General features: G+C 37.4%; 1 protein-coding gene across 1 annotated transcript in view; it reads right to left on the bottom strand.

Annotated features, from left to right (window-relative positions):
* The window catches only part of gcnt2.2.S (glucosaminyl (N-acetyl) transferase 2 (I blood group), gene 2 S homeolog), a 47751-nt gene extending 27254 nt beyond the window's left edge, over positions 1 to 20497 (bottom strand). The window contains 1 exon segment of the mRNA NM_001091637.1: positions 19388 to 20497. Coding sequence (NP_001085106.1) covers positions 19388 to 20306 — 919 coding nt within the window. The 5' untranslated portion in view covers positions 20307 to 20497.
* Between the last annotated feature and the right edge of the window lie 4472 nt (positions 20498 to 24969).

Genomic DNA, 24969 nt, shown 5'->3' with positions numbered 1-24969 from the left:
CATAATGAATGTGGTCATGTAAAGTCTGGCTGGATGCAAGTACCTTAAAAGCATACTGTCATGGGAAAACATGTTTTTTATTTTCAAAATGCATCAATTAATAGCGAGTCTTGCATAAAAATGGCATAAACTCAAGCAATAAAAACATAATATTGACCCTGGTAGATCTCTGGTAAGGCCTCACCTGGAGTGTCCAGTGCAGTTTTGGGCGCCAGTCCTTAAGAGGGATATAAATTAGCTAAGTTTGATCCACCTTATGATATTTATGGAATAAACTTCTGAATTGTATTTTTCATGGGTATTGGGACATTTTGTTTAATAGTGATTCAATGGTGCCTTGAAAACTGGGGCAGGTCCCTTATACTCAGCTGCAATAAAGACCCCCTGTGTTTATTCAATTTTCTAGGAGAAACAATAGCCTGTCTGAAAGCAGTTCCAGCCTAAAGTGCTGGCTTTTTCTGAAAGCACATGACCAGGCAAAATGACCTGAGATGACTGCTTAAACACCAATATTACAACTAAAAAAAATACATTTGTTGGGTTTGAAATTCAATTTTACATGGTAGAGTGAATTATCTGCAGTATAACAGTGTAATTTAAAAATAAAAACTACACCATAAAATGTAAAATCATGACAGAATCACTTTAATGAATTGTGCCAGTATGCATGCTCTATCATGTCCATTATAGACAATACGTAAGTGTGTCAATAAACTACCCATATGTTTTCTGACTACCACTTGCAGCCATACCTTACATAGTATTATGTATGGAATTTCATGCTTTCTAAATATCTTCGTATCATAAATGCACAAGTAGCAATAAACTTTTAAATAAACATTTTTTTGCAATGTTCCTTTTTAATTTAGGTCCCCCCACTCAAAGAACCGTCTTTATTATATTCTCAAACTTCTACAGTATTTTAGAGGCTCAGTTAACTGGGCGTTGTTGAGTGTTACTGGCTACCAATCACTTTATAAGCTCCATGTTCATCTTGCCAAAATACTTCTCCTACTTAATAATACGTTTATTCCCAGACAACTGCCTGGTCCTCATCGGATAATAAAAAATGGTGAGGTGCAGTCAATAACACATGTATAACTAAACCCTAATGTAACATATTGCCATCCAGCTTTTCCATTGTAGCTAAGATTATTTAAGCTATAAGGCGTGAGCTAAAGCAGTACAAAAGATACACAGTAATAAAAAGATTAAAGTAAAGGGCTGTACAAAACTTGGACATAAAGGAGGCACATGTCACACCCAGTGGTTTTCCACTTGCAATGGGAGGAAACCGTACACGTGACTTCCATGGACTGGTTAAAGGGAATATATACCCACCCAAACAACTTAATGGGGTTGTTTACCTTGGAATTTAATTTTAGTATTATGTAGATATGTGCACTGGGTTTCATTTGGAGGGGTGGATGGATTTCGGAACAATGTAACTATGTAGAGAGTGATATTCTGAGACACTTTGCAATTGGTTGTCATTTTATATTATGTGTGGTATTTGAGCTATTTAGCTTTTTACTCAGCTGTCCAGTTTGCAATTTCATCAGTCTGGTTCCTAGGGTCCAAATTACCCTAGTAACCATTCACTGATTTGAAAAAGAAAATGGAATATGAGTAGAAGAAGCGGTGAATAGAAAGATGAGTAATAAAACATAGTAATAACCATACATTTGTAGCCTTAAAGAGCCTTGAAAGCTGGAAAGAGTCAGAAAAAGAAGACAAATCGAAAAGGCCAATTAAAACGTTGCTTAGAATTAGCCATTCTTAAACATACCAAAAATTTAATATAAAGGTGAACAGCCCCTTTAATATAAAATTGCTTCTCTATTGCCTGTTCCATTGCTGAGCCCATCTCTATTATCTTAATGTTGTAGGTGTTTATACATCACCGATCTATGTTATCATCCAAATGAACCTTTCTTGTTTGTAGCGTTAGCACCAATAATGTGGGTTTAAGGTTATTAAGGTAATCTGAAATAAGAATCATTTGTAATAATGAACCACCTGAGCTTGGTTGAATGTAGTTAAATCATAGTCTGCCTTTGTTCCTTGACGAAAGGATTTGTTTTAAAATACTAAATATTAGAGCAGCTTAGTTCTGTTAAGCTACTAAAGGCTTTTCATAAAGTCCAAGTGCATGTTAATTCTGTGTACATCATGTGACATAGCACCCGGCACTTCACAGCCCCACTTTGTCAAACAGGAGAATGAGCCAGAAGCAGTGAAATGATCAAGATTATCAGCATGCACACAATAAGAACAAACAGTTTTTTTTGCACATTAATAACTGTTGCAAATTGATTTTTAATCTTTTGCTCCACTATTAAAGTTAAATGCAAAAGGTTCAGTTTGACGTAAATTGAAATATTCTCAGTAGAGGTGGATAAATGTCCACATATAAGAGATATAACAAGTTTTGCTCATATGAGAAAGCCCAATTAATGACATAGTTCCTTAATCCTTATAGTCCATAGTCCTTTTATATAATTTTAAGAAGTATTCTCTTTTTTGTCACCATAACCCTAAGGCAGGCTTACATGTCACTGCCTAAACCCAATTTTAAAAGGTTACTTGTAAAAATACATTTTGTGACTAACGACTGCAAAAGACAAACCTGTTGGTGCACAGAATTTCTAGCAAAACTATTCCATGGTGCACATCAGCTTCCTAAATTGTCTTAGCTGACCGACACCTAACTAATGTAACATTGTGGTCCAAGTAAGTCCCTGACTGACAATGTCCTTTAAAGATTTCTGTTGCTGAAATATTTTGTTGGTGGGGAAATGAACAGCAAGTTTGGAGCAAAATCTCTTCTTCTGCCTCCTGTGTGGCAGTCTACTTCTTTCATAGTTACATAGTTACATAGTTAAATCGGGTTGAAAAAAGACAAAGTCCATCAAGTCCAACCCCTCCAAATGAAAACCCAGCATCCATACACACACCCCTCCCTACTTTCATACAAATTCTATATACCATACCTATATTAACTATAGAGTCGATAACATTAGCCTATAAGGCGTATAAGTGTCAGTTGCTGGTGATCCATGATTTTGCTCAAGTCATAGGTCACCTGCACCCCCAGCCCTAACAAAAAATCAGGTGAATGCCAAGAAAACAGACTCCCCCTTCCTCAGAAGTAACAACACTGGTTATTGGCCACTCATGCCCTGCACATCCACTTATTGATCTTACTAACTGACCCCAATAGACAACCATTTGGTCTGTGTGTCTATGGCCACTAATATCTGTATCACTGTTCCACAGGAATATTGATCAAATATCAGGATACTTGGGGCTATGTCACAGCATGATTTTCCAGTTTTAAATGTCAAAATACTGTGTTTCCTTCCCAACTAACCACCAGACATCAAGAATAGAAAGTCTTTGAAAATTGAACCCCCAAAAAAAACTGGATTTATATGCCCAGGGCTGTCCTCCCCACACCTGTCCATATCCATGTGCTTTTAGATATTTTTCAAAAACAAACTTTCTAAAGGCACCAGAAGGCTGCTCATAAAGCTGCTGCCCTAGGCCCTTATGTCCCTATTCAGTTTTTGTTGAATGCAAAATTACATTTTGCATGGGAAAAGTGTAATGACAGCCTTGTGGACCATGAATGAGAATACTGAACGATAGCCAAATAATTCAAAGTATAGAGTAACAATTGTTTTCTCAGTTAGCAAGGATAGCCAATACTATTGCAATGCTATTACAATGCCCTCTGGCCAACCCAATTTTGACATGCATAGATTAAAATTGACTTAGAACACACTGACGCAAAAAAAAGGCCCCCTGCATGCTTGGAGAAATTGTGGAACCTTGCATACACAGGCAAAATAGAGTAGTATAGCCCTGCAGTCTATGATATGCATCCCTTTGTTAATTGACCCTGTTTTTATGCAGTGTATTATTGGGCTTATTCACAACTAATGTGTGCTCATATCCTATGCTGATTTGGTGCAGTTCTTTTAGCAAAAGAGTTTGTTCTAAATACTGCACAAAGCATCTCTTTAGCTGAGTTTAGTTCCATAAAGCTACAGAAGGCTTTCTATAAATTCCTACCTCAAGGGAATTCTTTGCACATCATGTGACGATGCACAAAGCACTGCTCAGCCTGTGTTGCCAGGAGGATGAATAACTGAGCCAGAAGCACAGGGCAGATTCCTTGCACCGAATTAAATTTATTGCTTTCTCAAATAAATTACTCAACCGGAAATAGATATTCCTAGGCTTGAATTGTTCTTGTAATTATTAACCTTTAATAAGCATTTATATGCATTTTTTTAAGCCTCTTTGGAAGAATATATATGAAAACTGGGATTTACTGTATTTAATGTTAAAGTAAAAGGAGAATAGTAAAAAGTCTGAATAAAAAATACTCCAACTAAGACCTTTAGAGTTCATGTAGAAGTCAATGGCAGATGTCCTGAAGATATCATAATCTGCGCTGGGTTTCATGCAATAATCTGAAGATTTTGTCGTTTTCAGGCAATAATCGCATGATACGAATTTGTTCACGATTTTATCCTGCACAGATAATTTTTGGGAAAATGTATTGATAAATAAAGGAAAAAAAATCAGTGCGGATTTGGTTGGACTACGTTACCAAAAATTATCAGAAATTTTCAGATTTTGATAAATAACCCCCAAAGTGTTTGTTGTGTAAACCTAATGTAAAAAGTTGAAAAAAGAAGTTTGTCCCCAAAGGGGAGTAATTTATCTCTTGTATAATATGGGCATATTTTAAGTCATTGAGAAGTTGCATGACCATATAAAGGCACAATGTTGCCTCACTGAGCACTTTTAATAAATCCCTAAGCACTATGTATGAGGACCAGTCCATTTAATATTTTAACCAGATTGGTGTGATTATGCAAAAGTGCAAGGAGGGTGTTTGGACGCAAGTACTTTTAATGAATAGTGTCAATAAGTACAGAATATTTATGGTGGCCACACACGTGGCTCTTTCTTCGGAATACAATGGAAGAGTTCTAGGAAAGGTTTAGGTTGACTTTAAAAATAAACAGGTGTTGTGGTTTGAGAAACCCCCTTCCTGCAGAAAATATCAAGTATCGCACCATTTATGTTCCTTTTACTAAGCTTTGAGTTATATAGTTAATCTTATCAAATGTTAAAGACCCATAAACACAATAAAATGAAGATAATTTGCACTGACATGCCAGTTATTTATAACCTGTATGTGTGAAATGGACACAGAACTGATCGTGTTGTATCTGTATCTGTTACCAGTTCTGTGTCTGTAGAAAACAAGTATCTGTTGCCTAAACACAGCTCCTGTCCTGTGTACTGTTTTTAGTAGAAAATTCATGTATATTTATGAGTTATGGCAGAAAGTACATAGAAAAAACGTCATCCTGCTAATAAGTATATCTGCAACAGCAAATCAAGCATTTGTCCCAAATCTCACCCTAGCTGACCTGTAGGCTGGGCATCCGAGAATAATTAAAAGAGCAAAAAAAGCATAATTTTCAGTCTGGCCAAGGCAGTGGCAGAGGGGTTACATTCTCAAAATCAGTTGTAATGTCATTGCTGAGGCAATCATTATGCTTTTTATTCTCCTACTTCTGTCTTTTTAAACATTTTAAACTAATGTCTGACAGTCCTCTTTGTTCCCATAGAGAAATGGTTAATGATCAAGATATAGACATACAAGGCATAATAGTTGGCTGAGCAGGAGGGCCAGGATATGGGTTCAAGAGTTTCACATGATTTAAATGATTTTGTAAACACAATAAAATCCTTATTAGTTGAATGAAGTCTATAATTTTTATTTGTAATAATTGTAAATGTATATAAATACCTAGCATATTTATGTATAACATATATATAATACTAAATAAATATAAATATATATATATATATATATATATATATATATATATATATATATATATATATATATATATATATATATATAATGTAATTTGAAAGAAGTACAAGTGCTTGAGGCTGTGGCCCATGGGATTCACATGTCACACACAGCACTGTTTCTCTAAATAGAAGTCCATAAATAGAGCCAAATAAAAAGTAGGCTTCAACAAAGATTTCTTATCCAGTATATAAAAAAGCCCTTTGTTGTTTGGTATTGCGCAAAATGCAAGCCAAAATGACCAGCTAAATGATAGTTAATTTCCAAAAAAATCGGACTTTTGTTAGGGTAAGATGATAAACAAGTAACATCACAATTACTAGAGGTCAAGTACGAGGTGTTCACTAATCCTTCCACACATTGGAGGATCCTCTTGCTTTGGCGAAAGTATCCAGCATTTATGTCACTGTCCCAACATGATCACAATCCTTAATAATATGGTGGAGTAAATTAAGTGTTTCAATCCAGATTAAGCTGCAAAAACATCAAGTATTCTAGACATAGTCCAACAACACTGTTGTGGAAATGTTTTAACCTTACGGGTGATGGCACAGAAGGTGATGTGTCACCTGTGGGAAAACTGAAAATAACACTAGGGCCACAGGGATCACTAAGTTTTTTGCTACAGTACTGCCATGTTTAGGTGTTAGTAGATGGTTAGCATAGGTGAACCTCCATCAGCATCCTTGAGGAAGATCTAAAGGTATTTGCTGCACTTCCAGCATTTGCTATGCGAAAAATAAACAGAGAGTGCCATTCTGGCCTCTATTTTTATTCTGGATGGCAGAGAAACTTCAGTAGAATGCAGGGGTGTGTGGAAAGTGTGACATATGCATATGACCCCTATTAAGTTTTTTCTTGTTCTATTTCCAAAATCTAAAGACAAAAACAACAGTGGTAAGGTTAAAGGGTTTATTGTTTATACCCTCTCAACATATTTGTATGTACAGATATACGGTATGAGTGTGAACTGCCATACTGCCATACTGCTTGTTGTGGTAGAGATAAAATAATCATAAAAGTATAGGGCAACCTACTAATTACTACCAATAAGCTGTTCTTTGAGAACACCTTAATTATGTAAAGTATGGGCAATCGATGCACACAATGCAGTAAGTAATGTACTCAGATCAGTGTCAGGGCTCACCCAAAAACCTTAGACTGGGAGTATTTTTAGTCTTCCTATCCTCACTCAACCTCTATTCCCCTAGTCTATTATCTTTACATCCTATAATACTAGTATCTATTATTCCATCTATTTAACCTCTTTGTTCTCATAGAAATAGGGAATGGCCATGAAAGGTGAAATATTTAGCAGCATGAGGGCCCACTGACACCTGGGCTCACCGGGAGTTTTCCTGGTATCCCGGTAGGCCAGCCTGACACTAACTCAAATATAAAAGCATGTTTAAGGAATGATAAGATGTATTTTTACAGAGGCCATAACAGTTACATCACTATCTTAAATCACGGTTATAGGGGTGATAAATTGACCGAGGAAAAATTAAAGAGGAAATGCAACAAAATTAAAAATAAGATGAAAGTCCGGTTTGTAGGGTGTCCTGGATGATATTCGACTTTTGATTATGACACTTTACAAACAAAAAAAATGACAACTACCACTGTAAACAACATAGATTATCTATTATATGCTATGCACATGGTTATCTCCACTGCAACAAAGTAGATTATTCATTCAAATTATGCAGACTTTATAGCAATGCCACAGTTTTAACATGGATATGGTAACAGTACATTTACTATATATATATATATATATATATATATATATATATATATATATATATATATATATATATATAGTGAGGAGCCAGCTTTTTTTGTCCTATATATGGCCGCCTTCATATACAAATATGGGCATAGTTACTCTAATTCTAGAACCACTTGCAACCACAAAGATGTGTTTACTATTATAACTGCCAAAAGACCACCTGGGGCTACACACACAAGTGCAAGTTCAAACCTTAAAAACTGAATGCATTTAAATATTACATACTTCACTGAGTTTGCATCTTGTATGAAGAAACATTTGGCACACAATGGGAGGCCTGGCATTAACACCTTAACAGTCTTAAAGATGTAAAGTTGAGCAGAATATGTTTGCTTCTAATGCCCTGGGTCTACTCTTGTCCAAGTTATCTATAGCAACTATGCAATCATAATGCCCCTGTACCCTCTGACATGCCAACCTAACAATCAGTTAAATTGTAGGGGGAACAGGAATTTTTTTTTTTTTTTACCAAACTCCTCTTTGTCCCACCCCATTGCCTCAGGATCTTCTCCCCACTAAGTACACCACTGAAAACGTTGTTTGTTTGCTATCAAAGAAAGGGTTAGGACTATTTACTGATTGGTTGCCATTAGTTGTTTGACTTGAAAAAACATTGCATCATATTATAGAGGACTTCTCTGCAAACACAGAGTTGTATAGAAGTTATAGGTGGGCAGAAACAGTTAATAATAAGTATGTTACAAAAATCGAGCTGGAAATTGATTGTTAGAGAAAGGCACATATTTATTATTCTTACTATTTGGTCTTTGCTTTTATTGTTTTTAAAATTATAATGCATTCTCCCTGTTACAATCAGACATAAAATCCTATGTTTTTCTATCTGGATGCAAATGCAATTGGTTAATTGTATTGTAATTCATACATCTGAATTTTTTGGAAGGACTTATTCATCTATCAGCGCATGTACACATTTGTCTGGCTAAATCCGATAACCAGATTGCAATTGTTTATGTGAATTCCTGTTTCCCGAAAAGTGTTGCTGTCTTGCTGTATCTCTGGCATCCACCACTCTTTCCACCTACTGCTTCATTTCTGTATGTGCCAGGCCCTGGGGAGCTTAACCTAATTGAATAGCCCTATTTCCACCATATTCTATGCAATGTAAGATGCTTTATTGTAGTAACCCCAAAGTCATTTTCCGAAAAGTTTGCATATTCATTTGAAAGGCAAGTGATATGCTTGTGATTTAAACAAATAGTATTTAAAGTGAAACATGTTTTACTTACACATTTGCACCGAGTGCTTTTATTTGTATAATGTCATGCGCTTCAGGGAAAGCTGATCAAAAATACAAATAAATGACTGCTGATTTAGTATGTTTGCCATGTAGACGAAGTGAGTTAACTGTACAATATTTGCATAGAGTGAGACCAAAGGGTCTATGAATTCTACTCTGCTGCAGAATATTTGATACTTTAAACTTTTTTGGATTTTGTTATCTTGTTTTTTCAGGCTGGCCCTGGTTTATCTGTGTACCAATCTTACACATGCTGCTCCAGACAAGACTGCTTGTACCTGACATCTACACAGATATTTACTATATACATTCCCTAACAGAATTTAAACTTTGTAATCATGTTGCTTGTTTCAGGTTTTTCAGGTACAATTTAAACAACCCCTTTCTCCATTATACAATATCAGTAATGCCGAATTGGCCACTAATTCCTTCCATAAGTGATTTGTGCTCTGCAGAACTTGCTCCAAACCACTTTTTATCACTTGCCTAAACACAGACAATAGGCTTGATATATTATATATTGGTACAGTAACAGGTATGGGACCCGAATGATCAGGACCTGGGTTTTCTGCATAACGGACCATTCATTTATTTGGATCTTCATACCTTAAGTGTACTAGAAATTCATTTGGGGGGTTATTTAATAAAAAAAATCGAATATCTAAAACTCGAACTAATATGACCGACCAAAAACTCGAATCAAATTTGACTAATCTTGAATCAAGTTTTTTCTCTTAAAACTGGAATGTCAAGGAGGCTAGTAACATTTTCAAATTGGTCACTGGACCTCTCCCATTGACTTATACATGAACTCGGCAGGTTATAGGTGGCGAATAGTCTCATTCAAATTTTTAACGGGGCATGGTTTGATAAATCTTGCAATTCGAAATTCTAATTAAAATTTGAATCGAATTTGGATTTTTCACAATTGAATATGAAGAGTTTTAACCATACAAAATATTTGAAAATTCAAATTAGAATTTTCAATTCGACCCTTTATACATCTGCCCCTTAGTGTGTTAAAGCATTACAGTTGGTCTTTATTTTTTATGGTTTTTGAAATATTTGCTTCTTCTGCTGACTTTTTCCACTAACCCCATCTAAAAAACTAATGCTCTGTAAAGCTACAAATGTATTGTTACTTTTTATTGCTGATCTTTCTATTCAGGCCCTCTCCTATTCATATTCCAGTCTCTTCAAACCAATGCATAGTAAGTAGGGTAATTTGGACCCTAGCAACCAGATTAATAAAATTGCAAACTGGAGAGCTGCTAAACAAAAAGCTAAATAACTCAAAAACCACAAATAATAAAAAAACAATACAAATTGCACATTGTCTCAGAATATCACCCTTTACACAATATTAAAGGTTAATTTAAAAGAGAACTATCCTTTTAAGTGCTGTACAAGTACAAAGGAAACTACCAAGTTTATAGGAGGAACCATAGGTGGACAATATTAAAGGTTTGGAGAGGCTTAACCCCCATGAAAAAGAGACAAACCACAATATATATGTAACAAGTTATATGATCTCATCTCATCTATTGGTAGTCTACTCAATAACACGTCACCCTCCTCAGCTTACTTTATTAGATTACTAAAAAGGTTTCACTGGTCTAAGCTGTCATTTTAAAGAGGATGTAACCAACATTTTATCAGAATGTTTAACTTTATTTTGATATTATTGCAGCTGAAAGAATTATTTTATTTTCTATCCTTCTGTCTGTCTCTTGAAGCCATGTAACAAAAATCAACCATACATGTTTCTCCACGTCTCTTCATCATCTGGCTTCTGTTCAGTAACGTAACTAACCATAGTGGGACCCAGGTGCTCTATGTGCACCCAGGCCCCATCCACCCATGGAAATGGCTGTGGGTGTGCATGCCAGCGCACATGCAGAAAAGTTTCCCTGCCCATAGTGCCCTGCCAAGATATAGCTTATCTAAGGTCCAGCGGGCCCCAAGGAGGTGCGGGCCTGGGTACAACCCCCCCACCCAGTAGTTACACCAATGCTTCTACTGAACTGTTAAAGTCAGAACCACCAGGGCAGAGAAAAGGGGGAGACAGATATTTCTTTCACTGGTCCCAGATGCTTCACTAGAATTTGCTCCGTTTTTATGTACCATATTTCTAATCAGGATACAGCTACTTAGAATAAACTTATTGTCATATAGTAATGCAAATCTCTGTAATAAGGTGGCAGAGAAGCACCAGACAAATAACTGCCTAACACTTTCAGGTTATTTGTAATATAGTCAAAAACCCATACGCCTTCAGCCTACCTTCAGCACTTTCTGTGCTTGCAACCGACTTTATCTCATACAGCAACCTTTAATAAGAATTTCACTGAAAATAAGCAGAGCTCTTGAAGGTCAGATTCTAGAGCTGGGACAACAGCTTATACCTCCCAATATTTTGATATCATCTTATCAACATGCGGACAGTAGCACTAGTTGAGTTGAACAAGCATTCATCTGTTCAATTCCCAGGGCCCTGGTAGATGTTGAATACATGGCAGCATTTATTATAATTAGATTATTTACACAGCATCTTTCTGGTTTTGCTATATGATGTATCATGTCTGTGTTTTTCTATGTCATTGGGTTTTTTTTTAACAATTCTGCATTTGTGCATTATTGTTTTTTCTCCTAAGCTGCCTAGATGTAGAAATGCAATTTCATCTACATTTAGTTGAATTTTGTAGTGTACAGCTCTTTTCTATACATATAAGAGATGCTACATTTTGTGCATATTGCTTCACCTACAGTCAGGATCGGACTGGGCCGTCGGGGCACCAGGAAAAAACCACATCCGGAACAAAAGCTTCGTAATGATAATAAAAACATTGTTCGCGGCACGCCGGCCCATGCGCACACACGCGGAGGGGGGCCCTGGGGCAGCAGCCTCGGTGGACCTTGGTCCCCCCAGTCCGACCCTGCCTACAGTTCCTAAAATCTTAATTTAAGAATCATAGCTCATGGGATGTCCAACCTGTGGCCAGCCCCAAGAGTGTCCGGGTTGCCTCTAGGCTGGTAATAAAAGAGTAACTTGTACTTGATCCCAGCTAAAATACAACTAATCCTTATTGGAGGCAAAACAATCCTTCTGGGATTATTTTTTTAGCAGATTTAAGGTATGTAGATCCAAAATATGGAAGATTCCTTATCCGGAAAGCCCAAGATCCCAAGCATTCTGGATAACAGGTCCCATACTTGTAATAATAATAAGTACCTAGCTTTTGCTGAACGGCAACCCGCAGCTAAATATCTATACTGACAGTTGTAGTTTACCAAAAACTGGAGGGCCTGATTATGTATTTTTTTCTCTTTCCTGAGAAAGTGCCCCAGCCTTCTTGCATTGCATAAATCATTTTCATTAACTGGTATATTTTTCAGCCCACATATTAACAAGTAACAATACTCTGTGGATTTTAGCTATACAAATCACTGCCTGTAAAACCTTTTTATTTTTAAATGACTTTTAGAGATTGTTGACTCATGATATCATGTTCACTATTTTTACTATTTTTAAGGTATTCATGAAAACTGAAAGGGGAACTAAAAGCTGGTATATAATTAGAAGGGTTGTTCACCTTTGAGATAACTTTTAGTATGACGTAGAGAGTGATATTCTGAGACAATTTCTTTTAATTTTTTAATTATTTAGCTTTTTATTCAGCAGCTCTTCAATTTGCATTTTAAGCAATCTGGTAGCTAGGTCCAAATTACTTTAGCAACCATGCACTGATTTGAATAAGAGACTGGAATATGAATAGGAGAGGGCCTTAATAGAAAGATGAGCAATAAAAAGTAGCAATAGCAATACATTTGTAGCCTTACAGAGCATTTGTTTTTTTTTAGAAGGGGTCAGTGATGCCCATTTGAAAGCTGCAAAAAGTCAGATGAAAAAGGCAAATAACCAATAAAATAAATAATGAAAAACCAATGGAAAAGTTACCTAGAATTGGCCATTCTATAACATACTAAAAGTTACCTTAAAGGTGAACCACCCCTTTAAAGGGGTGGTTCAACTTTAAGGTAACTTTTAGTATGTTATAGAACGGACAATTCTATGCAACTTTCCAATTGGTTTTCATTATATATTTTTTATAGTAATTTGCCTTTTTCTTCTGACAGCTTTCAAATGGGCGTCGCTGACTCCCTTCTAAAAAACAAATGCTCTGTAAGGCTACAAAAATATTGTTATTGTTACTTTTTAATACTGATCCTTCTATTCAGGCCTCTCCTATTCATATTCCAGTCCCTTATTCAAATCAATGCATGGTTGCTAGGGTAATTTGGACCTAGCTACCAGATTGCTTACGATGCAAATTGAAGAGCTGCTGAATATAAAGCTAATTAACTCAAAAACAGTAAATAATAAAAAATGAAAACCAATTGCAAATTGTCTCAGAATATCACTCTCTACATCATACTAAAAGTTATCTCAAAGGTGAACAACACCTTTAATGTAGTAGCATTAAGGTTTGGAGCTTCAATTTATGGAAATATCCCTTATTTGGAAAGACTAGGTCCCAAGCAATCCAAATAATAGGTGACATACCTGTACATATTTTTAATTGGCTTTTGAAGGGGTTGTTCATCTTCCAAACCCTTTTGTTTTCAGATTATTCACCAGAACAATTGCTGGTGTTTCAGTCTGACAGCTCAGTAATCCAGGTGCAGATTCTGAACTGTTACAATTTGCTAATTAATAAATGTATTTCTCAGCAGCATTTGTGGAAAATTGGCAACTATTGTATCAATTATAACAGCTGCCTTTAATGGGGATTCTGCCCAGCAGGGACAAAGATAACAAATGTGTCAACTACATTTATCTAGAACATTTATTTAGAACATTTACAGAGTCAGTGACCCCCCCCCCCACACACACAGATGCTTTAAAAGGACATAAGGTTAAAAATTAAACTTTAAACATCAATATAAAATAAATAGGTCACAAATAGGAAATATGATGTAATGGAAAAAAGTCTTTATTTCTGTGTAACTATCTAAGCCAACTGAACGAAAAAAAAGTATTGGCAGGTAAACAACCCCCTTAAAAGCCTCTCTTTTTTCTTTAATCTATAGCAGTTGAATGGTTAATTTCCTATGTTGGAGTTCTTTTCACAATTTATTTTATGACTTTACACAAGGGCTTTTTTAAATTCATTTGATACCCATTTCAGATGCAGCTTTGAGCGCACCTAAGTGCATTAGCTAATATAATTCCATTATATTCTGCCTGGTTGTACTCTTCAGCTTTCAGAGTTGTGTTTTACTCCATTCGTGCTCCATTCAGGAGTTAATACAATAGAGGGTTGCATTTGGAACTGACAGAAAAACACCATGATATAAATGAAATGATTTGTGTTTTTGTGTGTGTGTGCTCAGCATGCATTTGTAAGGCTAGTGTCAGACATAGCGGACATCGGCCTATGGAGAAATGCAGGCAGAGCATTCTCCCATCTGCTGCTCCTTCCACCCAGGCCCGGACTGGCAATCTGTGGGTTCTGGCAAATGCCAGAGGGGCTGCTGTACGGCTCCATATAAAGTTACCATATAGTGGGCTGGTAGGAGGCTGTTTGGGCCTCTGTGTACTTGGAATGACAGGGCCTATTTTGACTCCCAGTCCAGGCCTGCTTCCACCTACCTGCCTACACCTGGATACATTGCCTTGGCTCTGGGTTTAGGCAGAAGCAGCAAATTTCAAAGTAAACTATGAAATCTTGATTTTCCAGGATGTAATCCTACACCAAAGCTAAGGCAATTTATCCAGGTGTAGCAAAATTAAACAGAGGAGGAGCAGCAAAAGAGAAGATTCTCTGCCTGCATTTATCCACAGGCCTGGCCCACTTTGTCTGCCATCAACCTAAACACATATAAAACAGTCCCTGTGTAAGAGTCCTTATTACAAAGGCTTATTGCAAAGGATTTAAAGTGATGGAGGCCTATCTGATGGAAAGTCCTCCTGCACAATAATGTATGTAAAAAAAACTATTTAATTGTTAAGCTATTAACAAAATCTTGGTACATTTGTTTTATTCATATCTGTAACATATTACAAGCAGGTCCACCATCAGAAATCTTGGGGCTCAGTATGAAAACATTTTCTGGCCCCCCTGGTCCCTGCCCACCCAAGCCTGTCCCCAGGCCCCATCCGCATCAATGCTAAAACAGTAACCCCTCCCAAATTATAAAAAAACCATTGGTGGTCTGCCCCCACCACAAGTTATAAAAAGCCATTGGTGGTATAGGCCCCTCCTTCAAGTTAAAAAAATTGGTGGCCATGGCCCTCCTATAATTTAAAAAAAAATTGGTGGGCAACCCCAAAAGTTTAAAAAAAAAAAACATTGGTGGTCAGGGTCCAGCATAAAAGTAAAAAAAACATTTGTGGCCATAGGTTTAAAAAAACAAACTAAAAAAAAGTTACCTTTAATGGTCTTCTTCATTCTCCTCTTCTTTGTCTAAATTGGCTAATCCAGGAAGTGCAGCACAGCCGGGCCCCCCTTAAATCTTAAAAGTGACTGGGCATGGTAAATCTGCCTCCCTTTGCCCCTCCCCCAATGTGGCCCTGATTACATGTCACTCCACAACAGGTAGTTTTCAATATGGTCAGCTTTATAACATTATGTACTGGAAGTGCCTGGAGGCCTAAAGGCACCTAAACAGTTCCAGACATAGGCTGACTCATTGCAGCAAATGTTACTTTACCCTTTAAGTGCCAATAAATCTACAGGGAATATAGATAAGGGGATTACTGCTGGCATTGGTGGGGGGGGTCTAGATGAGATGGCAGGGAGCAATGACAACTTGGCCGGGCAATGGTTTAAGGAGAACTAAACCCTAACGTTTAATATGGCTAGAAATGCTGCTTTTTTATAATAAACTTGGTGGACCAGCCTAAAGGTTCAGCATCTCTATAGTCCAGGCTTTCAGAGTAGTCACAGAAGCTCAACATTTTGTTGGCTGGTCATATAAGATGATGCTACAGGACATTACATTCTGATGCAAAATGCACTGGTTTCTTAGCTGCCATGTCATGAGAATCTGAATTAATTAGCTTTGTATTGTGCCATTTATAATCTTTAAATACATAAATAAAAAATTTTGTGAGTTGGTCCCTATGATCAGGTAACTGACATTTTACTCTGTGTCAGGACAAAACCAATGGGTCTGGATGATTTGGGTCAACCAATTGCCCCCAGAGATGGGTCTTGGGCAGGTGGCGGGCCAAATTTGCCACCACCTATCCACTCCCACAACCTTTTCTTACCAAGTCCCACAAGTGACAGTGTAGCGATGGTTTATATACTCTTGCTTGCCCCACCACCTCCAATGACATCAGAGAAAGGGCGAGTTTATGAATTGACACAACACAGTGTCATATCGCCTGTGCATCCCCAGTGCTTTCTGAACCAATGAGGCTGTGGTTGGCAACATGCTGCCCCTTAAAATACTGCCACCCTTAGCCTAGGCCTTTGTGGCCTTTTCAGAAATCCGACCCAGGTGTAAGTTATCTTAAGGCAAGTTGAGGTCAAGTGTGGGTTGAAAATTTTTCATTCCGCACATCACTTAACTGACAGCAGCATAGAACATTTGCATTGAATCAACAGAAAAGAAGATGGGGAGCTATCGGGTCATATTTGGAACTATAGATCCTCACTACTAAAGGGCTGGGGTTGCCTTGTGCTGGTACAAAAAAAGACCAAAACTTTACACAGATTTAACACAGATTAAACACAGATTAAACACAAAAAATTTACAAATTTAATTTTTAAAAATTTACAAAAATTTACACAGATTAAACACAACAGAGGACCTTAACTGTACACAGGGCTATTCTGGGCATTTTGTTATCAGGGAAATTTCCAGCTGGGTGGAAGGGCGAGCAGATGCTTGGAAACTCTCCCAGTTCATTTCTGTGTTAATCATCTGGATTTTATAACCTGCCCGATAGATATCTGGCCGATTTTGTGTGAATTTAATGCAGCCTTTGCGAACCTGGAAACTGTTTAGCGACCACTTCCAACAGTGGAAGAAATGTTATAATTTGCGCCAGTATGCTGTGTATGTAATACGACTTCTTACTGAAAAAGTTATGTTCGCCCAACAGATTATGCCACCTTTAAACATGCCTAAGAAGTGTGCAATAAAGTCTAATAAAGAATATAACACTGTGAAATGCAACCTCTTATTCTTATTTGAGCTGTCCCGGAGAAATCTGGGAGAGTTGACAGGTGTGGTGTATCTCTCCTAATTGCCTATATAAATTCCCTCTACTGGAAGATAAGTGGACAGGTAGGGAGAAGTCTGTCCATCTGCTCAGTTATATTGCTCTCTGTGATGCCAACTTTGCTCTTATTATACATAACCTTAGCCTGCACAGGCAATTGTTTTTTCACTCTTTGATTTGTGTTCAATTATGTAGTGTAAATATTTTAGTGACATTGATAACAGCACACTACATCAGTGTTGTCAAGTAGTTACTATGTTTATTATTCAATTGAATGGTATATATTATAGGGCCATCAGCAGAAATCTACTTAGGGAAATGCAGAGATGGCATTAGGTTGGTATCCCAATCTCAGAGGGCCTCCTTATCTTATATTATTTGAAAGTGAGAAATTACAGTGCTATTTACACTATTATTTTACACCACTGCAGATTAGACCTGTTTTGACCCAATGTAGTCAATAGAACAAATTCAGACAGCAAAAGATTTTTGGCATGAAAAGGGGTGCAAAATGCTGTTTGAAAAGTAGCAACAGCCAAGGTTGGTTTTAAAGATTTTTTTTAAAGCTAAAGAGGATGACATATGGTGTTTTGACTAAAACACAGACAGATAGGCTATCAACGAGTGGAATCAGCACACACTGTAAGGTCTTGTATAACCAGCTCATCTCCTGCACTTGACATTAAAGCAACCCAAAGTGGTGCAAAATATGCCCCAGCAAAAGAGCCCCAGCAAACTGCCCCCAATTACTGCTCTGTGGTAATATAAATCACAAACCTTAAACATGTTGGAAAACTGAATTAACGTTTAGCCTCTAGAGCAGAACATGGCTTTTGTGACCTTCAGTAAATCCCTTTATAGTCATATACTGAAGTCATATGTAAAATTCCTTGTCATTTAAACGTTAGGCTTATTAGTGAGGCTAATATGAATGCAATGGGAAAATCTGATTTCAAGACTATTAAAGGAGAACAAAGCTTCCTACACTCTCTCCCCTGCCTATTCCGCTAATGCATTATTATCACTGGTTAAAACTCCAGTGGCAGTTTTAATCAATTGCAGTGAGGTGGTTTGGCTGAGGCTAGCTATCTATATATCATCTGTCATCAATATATTTATTATCCATCTATCTTTAATACTCACTTGGTTATGTACCCTATATAATATTGCTGGAAATTCCCAGTGGCACAAATAGAAAGGTATATTTGGGAAATTGGTTCACTGTGGGAGACAAATCTCCCTGTGTTTCATTACACTACAAACTTATTTTTTGGGAGATTTGTTATCAGCAAGTAGCACAGACATCTCCCAAGTGCCAAATATCCCCATGTACCATAATCTTTAGACTAATGGCACGCTGAGCTGTGCTTTGGCTTTTCTCCACTTGCATTTTATTTTTGCAAGTGAAGAGAAGCCAGTGCTCTCATTTGCTACTGCACATCTCCGTACTTACAGGCATGGCGGGCAGATATCCATTGTGCAGACCCATTGAAGGGCCCCATACACGGGCAGATAAGCTGCCAACTTGGTCTCAGTGGGATAAATTGGTAGCAGTTTTCTAAGATTTTGATTATATACCCAGCACAAAAATGACACTGAGGGGGCAGGGCTTTTCCCCTCCATCCAATTCACACTCCACCAGCTCCATGATCCTGTTTATTTTAGGATGACAAAACCTTTTTTTAGTGTAACACTAAACTGATGAGAGATAAGCATGTGTTGTGGCAACACACAATTGTTAGAGAACCAAAATATACATGTAGTATTATTCAACAGAAGGATAGCACAGACACATTATTTATATGCTGGAGCTGTCGTGACATATATATTGATGCCATGAATGTTGTCTGGAAAATGCAGATGTGCCATTCTCTGGTATTTGGGGCTGACTGTATCAGTTATTAGCATATACTAGCCAGAGGGCAGGCAGTGAAACCTGCTGAATGTGCAACATCAACTGCAGGTACAAACCAAAGGCACATGTTCTTATACTGTGTCATATCCAAGGTTGGCATCTCACCATAAAGCATATGTATGATAATTCCATATCCTACATGCAGGGTTAATAAGCAATTCATTTATATTTATTTCTAGCATATAAGAGGTGAGGTCCTATTGCAAAACTTGCTAATGTTCTAACTGAAATTATCCGCACATGACTTGTACTGTACTGATAACGTAATAAAGATATCTTACCTGCAATTCTGTTCAGTGTCACCCAGTAATGCTCATCTGGGCTGTAAGTGTCCTTGGACCACAGCAACAAATCAGTAGCTCTCTGATCTTCTAGAATAAACCGTGTAAATTCCCTTGTGAGTGCAACATAGGCAGAGCCAAAGAAAATTGTGATATTTTGAGGAGGTGGGGGCTTTAAAACATTTGTCCTTATTACACGTGAATTGACTATATCCTCCCGATGAACATATTTGGTCCTTGGTATTGCATGGGCAGGTGGTAATACCCCGGGGGTTATATTTTTCCCTTTAAATGATTTAATATGATGTATTATTTCCTTGTTTGTCTTTAAAGGGAAATCTTGCCCACACAAATTTATAACATATTTCCACTGCACATCCGATGCCACAAGATCTTTCATACAATTCAGATCAGCCTGGAGTCTGGATATTCCACCATACACCACTGGTTCCATTCGTGAAGCAAGAAAAGCGTTGGGGAAACATTGCACTAAACTGCTCACAGCCTGCATGAAATCAGCAGTCGCCTTCTCATCAACATGGATACAGTATACATTTTGGGGCATGTAGACAGCTCTGAACAGTCTCTCGAATGTGTCAAATTCCTTGTGCACCGTCAGAACATAGGCTAACGGAAAGGCAGCCTCTTCTTCTGAAAGGGGAGACATGATGAAGTGATTTTGCCTGACATACTCAGGGCAGCTGGATTTTTCGAATGCTGTCAGTAATGTAGATTCCCAGGCAAATGATTTCTGTCCGTTTAGGAAAGCCTCACAGGTTTCAGCTAATAGTAGTTTCTCCTCAGTGATATTATACCTTTGGCGACCTGCGTATTTTAAAAGGCTGTTGTTATAATAAAAGAGCAGAACTGTAACACTCAGGACAGAGATAGGGAAAATACATCGCACCCAAGAAGTCATTATGAAAGAAAAATTCCTAGGAGAGCTGTATGTCCAGACAGATGCAGTATTTTCCTGTGGTGCATTAGGTAAATATCTTTCGTGGTGCCAGGGTTGCTTTGTCTCTTCTTTGTGCCGACATTGATGGCAGTTTGCTGCTTTTTACACTGTGCGTTTGTGCCATGTCAGTTGTAACATCAGCCTGTGTTCTCTTCCAGTCTGCATCTGATTTTGTGCTAGCTGCAGAATGCTTTGATGACCTTCTGTTCACTTTCAATTTGCATATTAAAGCATCTGAGAACTGATTGGTTATGGTACTAGCAACCACCAACATGTCACTGGCTGCTTAATCTGCCCCTCTTCATGTTATTTTCAGCCAACCCGTTCTTTCCTTTACTATAAGTCATGTCAATTTTTTTCCTTTTTTTTTTTTTTAAACACATGTGAGTGTTTGTGTGTGTATTCTTTGTTTGCATGGGGTTATATATGTCTGTGTTTGCTAACATTCATCATATTTAGAAAGAGGAAGGAAAAGCAAGTTTCAAAATAAGTAGATTTTATGTGAAAATTAAAGTTTGAAATGCAGAGATATTTAATTATACAGATACTAGCCAAAAGAGAACAAGTGGAGTTTGAAGTCTGTATTATGTGTTAGCTCTTGGTGCAAGGGAAAAATGTAATAACACTGTATGAGCTGCTGTTAGAATTAAGTGTTTAATAGCTGTAAGTTACTTTCAGCTTCTACTTCTTTTGTTTCTGTTTATGAAGCAACGCTGCAGTGCAATTGGATAGTGCAAAAGTACCTAGTGTGGCCAGCTTTATGTTTTGACTGTTCATAACATTGATCTAACATTAAAAGGGTTCTTCACCTTTAAATGAACTTTTAGTTAGATGTACAGAGCAATATTCTGAGACAATTTGCTATTAAGACAGTAAACCTTGTAGCCATGCATTATTGTCAATCAGAGACCGGAGTATGAAGAGAAGACAATTTGAATAGAAAGATAAGTAATAAAAAGTAGCCATAACAATAAATGTTCAGCATTTGCTTTTTAGATGGGGTCAGTAACCTCCATTTGAGAGCTAGAGTGAGCCAGAAGAAGAACGCAAATAATTCAAAAGCTATAAAAAAAAAAAAATGAAGGGCAATTAAAATTTTGCTTATAATAATAGGAGTGTAGGTTGACTTGTCGTCTTGCATATAAATTCTCCCTGATATGGTAAAATTTACAAATCTGCATGACAGACAAACCATACAATGGCAGATTTTTGCAGATGGTAAAATGTGGAATTTCACCGCGAATCCATGCCTGCTGAAAAAATTCGCTCTTCGCTACTCTTTTTTTCTATGCCAAAGTGCCATGCAAAAATCATAGAGAACTCTTACAAACCTACTGTATATGATCAACATTTGCACTTGTGTATTAACTAGGGAGAAATGACATAAACAACATATAAACTAAAGAGCTGAGATGTAGATAACATGTTAATTAATGTGAGAGGGCATCTGGCATATGACTAAGGGGTGAGTGCTTTATTAACTGGAAAGGAACAAGTGTCATATTAACTAAAGGACAGAAGAAGAGCCGGTAGATTAAATTGGGAAAATAGATTACATATTAACTGGTAGATGGGAAAGCTTTCTTCTTGTTAATTGGGGTGTGAGGGTTGGGTAGCTTTTTAACTGGTAAGAAGGACATGTATAATTTAATGGAGAAGAGGGTAAAATGGGATACACATTGGGGGAGAGGGAAGGATGGCATAATATGGTGATAGAGAGGTTTCACATGATAGAAATGAATATGACATTGAAGGTAATCATTATATTGTATAGATTGTAAGCACTGGACAGAGAAAGTCTTTCACTATTTTCCAAATGTCCTGTACATTTTCTCTCTGTTTTACTTTTGCCTGACCTCACTGTTTCACTGTTTGCAAAGGGTCGCTGTTAGCAATCACGGGGCCCCCAATTGCTAAGTTAGCAGGGCAAGGGGTTCCAGAGGGTCGGGTTTATTAGCCCATTGGTCACCTGAGCACCCTGGGTTGTGGGCCCTGCCAACAAATAAAATGGCATCCAAATGAAAACAAAAGTCCCATTTTATATTGTACATATGGTGATAAGCCCAGCCACGCCCCATCACACCAAGAGCAAGCCCATGAGCCAACCAATCCCTGCCCATTTCCCATAAGCCATGCCATATCATATCTCTTTGGAAATCCCCTCTTTAATGGGGTCCATGTTTAGAGGACTCCCTGTGTCCCCCCTAATGGTGGTTCATGTTTGTTAACTTTTAGCATTTATAGAATGGCCAATTGTAAGCAACTTTTCATTTGTTTTATAGATTTTTATTTGCCTTCTTCTTCTGACTCTTTCCAACTTTCCAGTGGGAGTCACTGACCCTTCTTAAAAATATAAATGCTTTGTAAGGCTACAAATGTATGGTTATTGCTACTATTTATTACTCATCTTTCTAGTCAGACCCTCCCATATTCATATTCCAGTCTTTTATTCAAATCAATGCATGTTTGATTGTTGTGATTATTCTGGCTGTGTATATTCCTCCAAGCAGTGGTGAAAACGCTAAAGTTAGTGCAGCACTGAATGACCGTATTTCCATATTACTTGTTCCAATGTATAGACCGAAACATAAACAGTGCAAATCAGTTGTAAAAGACATGAGGATTTGGCCATATGATGCTATATTAGCTTTACAAGACTTCTTTGATTACGGACGCAGCTACATATGAAAGAGTGGATTTAGAGGATTATGCAACCTCAGTGATGGTTTTTTATTAGTAAATGTATAGAGGATGTAACTGAAATCAAATCAGAAACCGTGGTTCTCTGTGAAATTACAATTGGTAAAAATCAGAGACATTGGGGCAGATTTACTAAAGAACGAAGTGGCTAACGCTAGCGACTTCTTGTGAGATCCGTAGGGACATCGCCAATTCACCTACAGGCACAGATGACAATCTAATAAAGACATCCATACAACTTTAATGTACCCACACTATTCAAATTGACCTAATCGTAAGGTTACTAGCGACTTTTCGCTAGGCCTAATCGAACGATATTGAGTCTTCAATATGGAACACTCGCACTGAAGAAATATCGTTAGTGAAAAGTCACCAGCGTTTTCGTTTCGGGGCGAAACTTTGCATTTGAGTGAATTAGCATAGTGGTAGCGAATTTGCGCCTGGTGAAGTGGTGCGAAGTGTGTGTAGCAGTCGCTGGCGACAATTCTCACTTTTGTACATCTGCCCTATATGCCTTTAAATCAAAGGACAGAGAGGTCTACATGATAGCTAGAGCCAACCTGTCATGGGCTATAAAAGAGGCAAACGAGTGCATACAGGGAACATACATAGTTATATTACGGTTTCAAAAGACACGCGGTGTATGTGGCAAGATATCCAGTCTATTACGAGTTATAAACCAATACAGCAGGTATGTAGTAAGGATCCTGCCCTGCCGTATAAACTAAATTATTTTTTGCACATTTTGAGGTTGATGGTAGAGAAATTGAAAACAAGTGGATATTGTATCAAAATGATCAGCTGAAGTTGTAAAGATGATTCTCCGTAGATTAAATGTACGAAAAGCAGGAGGACCTGATAACATATCTGCTCAATTGCTCCACAGATGTGCTGAACAGGTGAGTGATGTTTTTACTGACATTTTTAATTTATCTTTAGGTCTAGCTGTGGTACCATCATACTTTAAGACCATCCGAATTATTCTCAGTTGTGTCTTGTTTAAATAATTATAGATCAATAGCACGTATGCCTATTATCATGAAGTACTTTGAGAGGTTAGTAATGAAGTATATGAAAGCACAACTTTCTTAAGATTTAGACCATTGCAATTTGCCTATTGGCCAAAGAGGACTATGGGTGATGCGATTTCAACTGCATTACATTTGTCTTTTTCTTATCTGTTCACAGTGCTAACACATGATTGTGTGCTGGGATGGAACTAGGTGTAGGCAGAGTAGGCACGTGCCTAGGGCGCAAAGCTGGGGGGGGTGCAAGGCACGTACCTTCTCTGTTGCCTACCCCATGTCTTGTCCCTTCTCTCCCCGACTGTTACTATTGCTTTGTTTATTGCGATCCTGAACTAATCCACGCCTAGGGTGCCTGTCCGGCTTGGCCCATCTCTGATTGTGTGGCTCAGTATGGCTCAAACCACGTTGTAAAATTTGCAGATGATAGAACAGTGGTGGGTCTTATTAGTAATAATGATAGCAATAATGATAACATTGTTTTCTCTTTTACTATCTGGTAGAAGATTTTGCAGTAGTCAAACTGCAACAGCTAGATATTACAAAACCTTTTTTTCACAAACAGTTTTCAACAAACAATTCACTGGTAGCAGAGTTCTGAATTCACTGGTATGAAAAAAGAGAACAAAAAAACAGTTATTATAGGTCCTTTTGGTGTAATGTGTATTTTTATGTAAATGATTATTATTTGCGCACAACACTGGAGATATATATTTAGTATTAATATGTATTATGCACATGTCACTTTAGTAATATATTGAGTATTATGCATATGCTATTTAGAATACCCTGAAGAGTGATTAGTGGTAAATGAATTATTAGCACAAGGTATATGACATTTTGGACATATTGAGTATAAACTATAGTTTGGATGTAATGGGTATTTTAAAGGGGAATGA

This window comes from Xenopus laevis, chromosome 6S, assembly GCF_017654675.1.
Source record: "Xenopus laevis strain J_2021 chromosome 6S, Xenopus_laevis_v10.1, whole genome shotgun sequence".
Taxonomy (NCBI): domain Eukaryota; kingdom Metazoa; phylum Chordata; class Amphibia; order Anura; family Pipidae; genus Xenopus; species Xenopus laevis.
The sequence above is the reverse complement of the archived record's forward strand: the minus strand, read 5'-3'. Positions and strand labels throughout refer to the sequence as shown.